This window comes from Penaeus vannamei, chromosome 6 (assembly GCF_042767895.1).
Source record: "Penaeus vannamei isolate JL-2024 chromosome 6, ASM4276789v1, whole genome shotgun sequence".
In the NCBI taxonomy this organism is placed as follows: domain Eukaryota; kingdom Metazoa; phylum Arthropoda; class Malacostraca; order Decapoda; family Penaeidae; genus Penaeus; species Penaeus vannamei.
In genome coordinates this window covers 38,566,904-38,576,903 of record NC_091554.1, presented here as the reverse complement: position 1 = coordinate 38,576,903, position 10,000 = coordinate 38,566,904, and the positions used below count along the sequence as shown (strand labels likewise).

Below are 10,000 nucleotides of genomic sequence, written 5' to 3'. Positions count from 1 at the left end.
GGAGTGAGCACAAGTAAGAGTGGGTCTGAGTGGGTGTGGGGTGCTCGTGAGTGTGTATGGATGTAATCAAAGGGGGTATAGGTGTGGGTGGGTGTAGGTGTGGGTGGGTGTAGGTGTGGGTGGGTGTAGGTGTGGGTGGGTGAAGGTGTGGGTGGGTGAAGGTGTGGGTGGGTGTGGGTGTGGGTGGGTGTAGGTGTGGGTGGGTGAATGTGTGGGTGGGTGTGGGTATAGGTGTGGGTGGGTGTAGGTGTGGGTGGGTGTAGGTGTGGGTGGGTGTAGGTGTGGGTGGGTGAATGTGTGGGTGGGTGTGGGTGTGGGTGTGGGTGGGTGTAGGTGTGGGTGGGTGAAGGTGTGGATGGGTGAAGGTGTGGATGGGTGAAGGTGTGGATGGGTGAAGGTGTGGATGGGTGAAGGTGTGGATGGGTGAAGGTGTGGATGGTGAAGGTGTGGATGGGTGAAGGTGTGGATGGGTGAAGGTGTGGATGGGTGAAGGTGTGGATGGGTGAAGGTGTGGATGGGTGAAGGTGTGGATGGGTGAAGGTGTGGATGGGTGAAGGTGTGGATGGGTGAAGGTGTGGATGGGTGAAGGTGTGGATGGGTGAAGGTGTGGATGGGTGAAGGTGTGGATGGGTGAAGGTGTGGATGGGTGAAGGTGTGGATGGGTGAAGGTGTGGGTGGGTGAAGGTGTGGGTGGGTGAAGGTGTGGGGGGGTGCATGTAGGAGTGGGCTGGTGCATGTGGTTTTGGGTTGGTGCATGTGGGTGTGGGACGGTGCATGTAGGTATGAGTGTGGGGAATAGGTGTAGCTGTGTGTTAATGTAAGTGCAGGTGAGTGGAGGAATGTAGGTGTGAATGTGTGGAAACATCAGTTTGGGTGTGGGTTTGAGTATAAGTGAGTGTAAATGGGTGTAAGTGGGTGTGGGTCTGAACCTTTACCTGTACCTGAAGTATTTATTCAAATAATGGTAATTCTTCAATTAGGACAGAAGTACATTTGGACTAATACCAAGAGAATGAACAGAATGTTTGTGTTAGGCACAAGCCTATGACATGGGATCTAGATTTCTTCACCACAACCACCACCAGTGGCCACAGCAAGAGCTATGAGGTATTATTTTTAGGAAAACAGAGACAAAAATTTCACTGATTCACATTCCAAGCTTTGAAATCATCATTATTATTGTGAAAGCAGGATGCCAGGAATGTTGTAGTCTGCTCCAAGAGGTGAATTGTCACACTGCACCTGTATCTAAATACTTTAGTTACAGTAAGAGAATATACATATGTAAATACAAGTACTGGTACACCAGCATTTCAGTATTTTGGACCTGTACCTCATTAACTATACCAGTACACAACTCTTATATGATTGGGTGTGTGAAGGCTGGTGGGCATAGGGGACGTGGATGGGTGGTTGCAGGTGGGTATGGAGGAGTGAATGGGTGGGTTGGTGGATGTGTGTAGGGGATGGTTTAGGTTTATGTGTGGGTGTAAGTGTAGAAGTATGGGAGGGAGTAGGGTATGGCTTTAGGTGTGTGGGAGGGTCTTGGTGAAAGTGGGAATGTTGGTGCACGTATAAAAAGAATAGGTTGCACCACTTCCATTTAGCCTACTGAACCCAAAAATGAAATGACTTTACTCTAGAGTATTCTGATGGCTTTGTTACATGTTATCTTTTCATAAGCATCTATTTTAAGCTACATGGCTAATCATTACAGTTTCATGGGACAGTCCCCTTAAACAATGAACACTCATAACCTCAGAATTTTACACACAATACCCCAGAGTGCAAAATTCTACATCCCTTGAAATCTACATCAGTTTCACGAAAAATTCCATTGCAAAAGTTCCTAGGGAAATTTCATCCTTACCCAAACCACAACCTCTGGACGGTCGGCACGGCCCAATTGATGGGTGTTGCTTCTACAATGTCAGCAGTGCGGTATGGGTTATTTTTGGTATACACCCACTCGCGAACCTTGATTTCAGGTACCTCAGTGGCTAGGCCCTCTGGAAACATTGGAAAAGTAATGGGTAAGTACTAATCAATGAACATAAACAAACAAACAAATAAGGAAAAACAAAAACAAAATAGACAAAAAAGACATGAATCAAATACTAATAATCTCTTTCTACAAAGATTGTTTTTGCTTTGTTTTTTTTAGGTTGTTAGTAAAATTATCTTTGGTTCAATACATGGTTTTTATTCAAACAAAAATCTCCTATCATCTTTTCCAGTACTCACTAAGTGATGACCTTCACAATATATCTCTTTACTCCAATCATTTTTTAACAATACATGTCATTATGCATTTATGAACTAAATAAATAATTCAATTAATATCAATAAAGTTCAGTAAAAAAAATATAAATATATATGTATAACTTATGTAATTTAATCAAATGAATTATACAAATTTCTCAATGTAAGCCCTAGGATATCATAATGATAATATTCTTAATAATGATAATTATAATACTAATCACATAAAAACAGTAATATAATGTAAAAAACAACAATACAAAAATTATGACAATGAGAACAAAAGTTCACTATTCACAGATGACTAACAAATAAATCAATAACTAAATAAAAAAAATACATTTTCTTGAACACAGATCTGAGACCATGCTTAGGGTTCTATTCTTATGTTCAGGGGGATTAACAATGAGGGGATTTATCATCGTCTTGTAGGTTAATAATGTCTTATAGTTCTAGATTAACTTAATCATTAAATATTTTGTCAATAGTATTCCCTTTATCTTGCAACCCAATTTTTGGGGGTGGTGCCCCCCCCACCACCAAAAAAAAAAGTTTTTTGACATACCTCTCCATGGGACCAATATTGTTTTTGCACTAGACAGATAAAGCTGTCATTTTTTCTAATCTATAATATATCCCTAAGATATTATCCTTATTATCCCAAAGGATTTTAAAAAAAATTGTGTTATATCTAAGAAAAGGAAAATTAATCTGTTTATAATATTTGTTAAAATCAAACAAAAACAAAACTTAAAATAACTCCTCTATGTTCAATTATTGTTTTACTTGGTGGATGTCTGCTATGGTTATTCAGTTAAAAAAGTAAAAAAAATATATATATATTCTGAAAAAATACAGATTATTTGGAACAATACCTTTCAATTTACTTTGAAGATTAATTTTCATACCTTTATTATACAGAATTATATAATTTCAAATTATTTTATCATTCTAATGCCATTTATTTCTCAAGATATGACCACTCATTTGCAAGTTATAAAAACAACAAAAATATGCACTGTCCTTAAAATAGAAAATTCCCAGCTTAGTAAACAACAGATAAGGCAAAAGACTTATTATCATGTCGTTAGAAGATTGCTTGTTCTAGAATATCTTAATGCATATATTTGTGCATTCGCCTGTACATGTATATAAGGGTATGTATAATACATCCATGTATACCAACATATGTACATGTGTGTAGACAGAAGCAAGTGAGTGTATACAGATTTTGATACGTGTGTGTATGCATGACTTAACCCATTGGATCCAGGTAGCGAGGATGTCTCATCATTAAGAACTTTGCCTAAATAGTGGGGAATGGGATGTCTTGCTGTTAGTGCACAAATTTCTTTGAGGGAGATTTGACTTTGTGGGCATATAGGTAGGGGCTCTTGCATTATTTCCACCAGTAAAAATTGGAATGTACTATCAGTGAACCATGCCTGGAATAGCTCAAGCTCCAGAGAGGACACCATATTCAAGTACAGGATCCTACAACTGCCTGCCATGACCAACATTGTAAGGTGGTTACAAAAATTGAATATGAAAATTCTAAAATATAAAACAACATAATATTACTTATCATTATTGTTACAGAACAGAAAAGCAGACTAACTGGAGAGAGAAATATAGAGTATGAGGTACTGCTTCTCACTCAGAAGAGATTTTGGATCACTTGTGAGTTGCAAAGCACCTAGATTCAACAGGCTAATGCGGGGAAAAGTTGTTTAGTCTATTGTTTCCTTTTGTGCATACATGTGTGAGGTGACTATACATGTGTGCATATATATAAATGAATGTACATGGATCTGTGTGTTTTCATGTGCATGAATTAAGAGTCATATTTGATTGTTATCCTTTGGATTTCTTTGGATATGGAGGGTATCATCAGACATCCCTCGACATCTCGTCTAGGTTTGAGGAATTAGAATGCGCCAGTATCATGTGTTGCTAGTCTAAATATTCAACTGACCACTCATTTCCTTAGAGGTACATTCTTCTTTACTGCAAGGAGCTGCATCATATCATCTATCTTTAGAGACAGTTACTGCCAATGCATTTTATTACTAACTTAAAATCCTAAATCCAATCCTACTGAGAAAATATAGTGTTCATTGTAGTACTGTTTTGTGAAATGTCTCTGCACATGGCTCCACAAGTGCTTAGGCATCAAGGAGTCAATTGGCAGACCTCATGATCTTTATCTTTCCTCAAGTTTTTGAGAAAACGTTTTTTCACCAATGCTATCAATACGAATCCAGTTATCATCATTACAGGCATGATAATGACATTACTACTAATAATATAAAACCAAAGAAAATATTTTCTAAAATAAAGGAAAAAGCTTAACAGGTACTAACAACTTCCAGATTATTTGTTGAACCATGTAAGTGTAAAGAGACAATTAATAAACTAAACTCACAAAGGTTAAGGTAATCACTAAACGTGTGAAATAGAGTTGCATTAGATTTGTTATGCTGCAGTAGATTAATATATATTTTTACCGTGTTGCCAGACTGCAAAGGCTGATAATCCCTGCTATTAGTACTATTAATAAAAATGTAATAATTATATGGTCAATAATAGTAATAACATTATCAATAACAATAAAAAAACATTAGAAATCAAGACTATATTCCTGAAAATTTTGAGAAATTATGCAAATGTTAAGGACTGGTAGGCTAGTTATTGACTCCTTAGTGCATCACTGTCTATGAAGCCAGCTTTACATAAACAAAATTGATAAAAGAAACTGCAGCGAGCAAGGCATGTGCTCATCTTCATTGCAAGATAAGAGTAATTCTGCAAAACATTTTTTGATTTTCTTTTGAAGATTTCACTATCAATCATTATGACATGTGCCAACTTTTTATCTTTTTTCATACCATGAAGGAAATCATATTATTACATGAGATTATCATCAAAGCTGAGATATTGGTGATACATAAATGAAATCAATATTATAGCTAAAACACTAGTCATACATAAAAGAGGTTATTTATATAGCTAAAACATTGGTCATACATATCAAGTCATTCTTTTTTGTACATATAAATATAATATCATATACACATTAGCCTTTGTTTGCTTACATCTTCCCTTTTGATTGTTTAGATTTGAGAAAATCCAATATCTCCACATTCTCTGGTCCTTTTACTAATAAATTTTGTCATAACTAAATGTTTCCCCTTTACAAATGTGGAGAAAATTGTAAAACATCATTTGACAACAGGTGGCTTAAGGGGACCGTCCCAGATGGGGACACTAACACTTGGATAGGTGATTTTCAATATATACTTGTTTTCAAAACCAGTCTTGAATCAATTTTGACACTCCCAATCAAGTATCCCCCACACAAGTTCTTAAGACAACAATAATGGTGATAATCATCATAACAGTAGCAGCAGTAGTGGTATTAATAGTAACAACTGTAATAATAATTAAACGATAAAAAGAAATGATGACTGATGATGATGATTAATGATGATAATGATAATAATAATGATGATGATGATGATTGATATAATGATGACATTCACAATAAAAATAATATTTACAATAAAACTCGAAATAATGATAGCAGTAGTAATAGTAATAGTAATAATAGTAGTAATAATAATAATGGTAATGATAATAATAATAATAATAATAATAATAATAACAATAATAATAATAAAATAATAATAATAATAAAATAATAATAATAATAATAATAATAATAATAATAACAACAACAACAACAATAACAGTGATAATGACAATAAAAATAAATATAATAATAATAATAATAATAATAATAATAATAATAATAATAATAATAATAATAATAATAATAATAATAATAATAATAATAATAATAATAAATAATAAATAATAATCATCATCATCATCATCATCATCATCATCATCATCATCATCATCATCATCATCATCATCATCATCATCATCATCATCATCATCATCATCATCATCATCATCATCATTATTATAATATTGAAGATCATAATACTAATGATCCTATCACTGATGAAGATGAGAATCAATAACAAAAATGACTAATGATACTCATAAGAAAAAATAGCAATTAATAATAATGGAAGTGATTAATAATTAGTAACCTATTACTGATGATGATGGCGATGACGTTGCTGATAACAATAACATTAACAATAATAACAATAACAATAATAATAAGAATAGCAATAATAATAATGAAAAAAAATATAATAACTAACAATAATGACAATAATCAATAATAACAATAACATAATTAATAGTAATAATAATAATAATAATAATAATAATAATAAAAATAATAATAATAATAATAATAACAATAATAATACAATAATAGTAATAATAGAAGAAAATAGATCAAGTGTGAATACCATTAAAGTTACTTTCAATTCAAGATTCTACATTAGGGACTAAATATTCTGGATACTGACTGGAGGTTACAAAATTGAAATTACATGAACTTTACTTTCTTAAATCATCAGTTTAGTTTGCTTGTTTATCTATTAAATTCCTTTAATCAATTAAATGCCACTCCCACCTTTCATGCAAAGGGAATGCAGATTATATAGACCTTTTTTAACCTTATGCAAAAGATGTTAGTAATTATTTAGATTAAATGTATTACAAAGATATCTATATACAAAAAAATAATAATAATAACCACACGATTGAAGCTATGCACTATCATTTTGTTCATTGTCTTGATAAAAGTCATAAAGGTTATTAACGCATTTCAATTTTCTGTGAGAAAAGAAGACATTGCACTCATTTCACATTTTATTCTAAGAAAAAAATACAGGCATATAGAAGTGACAAAAAATAAAGGAAATGACTTAGAGGAATGAAAGGAAAAGTAAGAACCCTAAAGAAGGTTCGTAGTCTGATAACATAATTCCAGATTTAGAAAAAAAAAAAAAAAAAAGAATTACTTCAAAGTCACTCCATTACAATAGTGAATTATAAAATATTGCCTTAAATGATCATAAGCCACTTTCTTAATGATAAAATGTTAATTTGTTAGGCTAGTTTACATCATTAAGATCCAGTTCAAGACTGCTGAAACGTAAAATAAAATAAAATCACAGCCAACATCAACTTTCTGTTTCATGTACCATCAATGAATAGAAGTTATAAATTGTTAATAATTTCATTTATTTCACTAACTTGACAGACTGACCATTAACAATATTCTAAATCGATTATTTTTAGTATGAGTCAATTGTCACAAGTAAATATGAACAAAATAGGCACATGATCTGTCAACTGTTATAAGCCTTTTGCTTTATCTGAGGATGAATACTAAAACTCAAAATACCTAGTTCTATCATATTTTGAGGCAACTATTCATGCTAATCTATGATATAAAAGGATCATAAAACAAAAGTGTGAACGTACTCATGGATTATCCTGATGCCTAGTATAATTTTCCTTAGTATTCACATTTAAATAATGTAACTATGATGCAAAACACACTACAGAACAGGATTATAAACTTAAGTGATATTAGATATGTGGTATGAATGATATATTTCAAAAGTGACAATGGGTTTAGAAAAACTTCTAGCATAACTTTTACTTATATACTTAAGAAACAATTACTTATATACTTAAAAAAATAAAATAAGTTTCTTTTTGCAGTTGGATTTGATGTTATTCTTGCTTTGAGGGCTATTTCTTATAGTTCATTTAGAAAATCTGAAATTATTTATGACTTTTGTATCCTCAAATTTGCTTGAAAAAATTATAACTTTTCTCTTTGTGGCAATCAATGCATCAAATGGATTTTCTAATGGTGTATCCAACTGTGAAATATCAAATCCATACCCGTATTTTCATAGAACACAACAAAAGCAGAAATGGCATAAGGCCCTTGAAAATCTTTCCTCTACTTTCCTTGTACCACATATTTTCTTCCACAAGTGTGTTGTTTTTAGCATGGAAGACAGAATGCAGGTGTTGTCATTGCCAATAAGGAAAGGAGGAAGAAGTTAATGAATATGTCAAAGAATGAGTAAGGGAAGCATGAAGAGTGAGTGTATATGTGCATAAGAGCATGAATGTGAATGCCTAGTCAGTGCATGAGAAAGAGAGAAAGGGAGAAAGTGAGAATGAGAGAGAGAGAGAGAGAGAGAGAGAGAGAGAGAGAGAGAGAGAGAGAGAGAGAGAGAGAGAGAGAGAGAGAGAGAGAGAGAGAGAGAGAGAGAGAGAGAGAGAGAGAGAGAGAGAGAGAGAGAGAGAGAGAGAGAGAGAGAGAGGGGTATGGGGGGTGGGAATAGGGGGCAACTAGCCAAATGAGGGGAAAAAAAAGAAAACCAGGCAAAGGAAAAAAAAAAAAAAATTAAATAACAGAAAAATGAAAAATGAAAAAAAAAAAAAAAAAAAAAAAAAATCAAGAATACAGAAAAAGAAAATCCTCTACATATAAAAAATAACAAATACTTAAATAAATAAATAAATAAAATCTACCCTCTAGGACCTTGCAGAGAGAAAAAAGCATTTTCAAGTGCTTACTTTGTCCTTCTTCTTTAGCTTTACGGGCCATAAATGTGTGATGGTGAAGGTTAAACAGGATGGCATAAACAAACTGACGGACAGGCCGGTAGAACAGCACAGCATTAGGCAGCTCGCGGCTATTTTCGTCCTCCATGCACACACCAAACTTCACTTCACCCTGAATGCAAAATAATCATATATTTTTTTCTCCTTTTTTATTTTTTTTATTTATTCACCTTGTCTTGCTATAAAACAATAATCTTCTTGATTATCCTAGGAAACAAGAGCTGGTATATAATGGATTTCTAAGATTTGGGTTTTTAAAATCATCCCCAAAAATGGTTTAAACATAAGCAGCACCACATCCTTCACTTACACATAGACTTAAAATTTAAAAATCAAGATATATTATTGGACCACTTTCCATTAGACATGCATGTTTGTCTTTGAAAAGACTTTTAAAATGTAAAAACTTTAGTTGAACTACCCAAACAAACACTCAATATTACATTTACTCCTAAAAGATTAAAGCCAATGCATGAAAATTAATATCACAATTTAAAAAGAATTTAAAAAGAAAAAGAAAAGAAAAAAAAAAGAATCATAATTCACATGGCAATCCTACTCAGCGTCTGTTGAACATCATAAAATATCTATTTCAGTCAAGAACTACAATTCTGGTAAATGTACAAATCTAAGAATAATAACCCACAGACCTGTGTGAGGACCTGGTACACCCAAGGGCACATGAGACCCTTCTGGTGGCGTTCGGAGGCCGTTCGCATGACTTCATGGGGGACTGGAGGTAGAGGCAGTGGGTTGGGGTCAATCTGGGGGCCGGGCTCCTGATGACTTTCACTCGGACTACTAGAGTGCTGCACCAGGGAAAAAAACAAGATGGAATTCTGTGAGAATGATTCAAACTTTTCATAATCCAAGTTCCATGTGGATTAAATAATGAATTGATAAATTGACTGTCCATGTATGATTACCATTAACGTGAGTTTTGATTTGATTTGTTTTAAAGGCAAAAAAATAGCAAGAACAGATCTAGAATTTTAACATAAAAAGAAATCAATCACAATTTCTTACTGATTCACAAATATTGTTTATATATTTCATTACCTCATCTAGTAATGCTTTACACATAAAAATCTTTCCTGTATTAAAACATATATATATAAGTTTTAAGCCCATTGATCCACAATACAATTTCTTCCTTATA

At 33.2% G+C, this 10,000-nt stretch overlaps 1 protein-coding gene across 8 annotated transcripts in view; it reads right to left on the bottom strand.

The window, feature by feature from the left end:
• The window catches only part of LOC113824331 (constitutive coactivator of PPAR-gamma-like protein 1 homolog), a 95,807-nt gene that overhangs the window by 23,230 nt on the left and 62,577 nt on the right, over window positions 1–10,000 (bottom strand). For all 8 annotated transcript variants that reach the window (XM_070122950.1, XM_070122949.1, XM_070122953.1 and 5 more), the window contains 3 exons: window positions 9,492–9,650; window positions 8,794–8,953; window positions 1,871–2,009 (listed from right to left, as the gene is read on the bottom strand). In XM_070122950.1, the coding sequence (XP_069979051.1) occupies window positions 1,871–2,009; window positions 8,794–8,953; window positions 9,492–9,650 (458 nt within the window). The remainder of the gene's footprint in view (window positions 1–1,870; window positions 2,010–8,793; window positions 8,954–9,491; window positions 9,651–10,000) is intronic.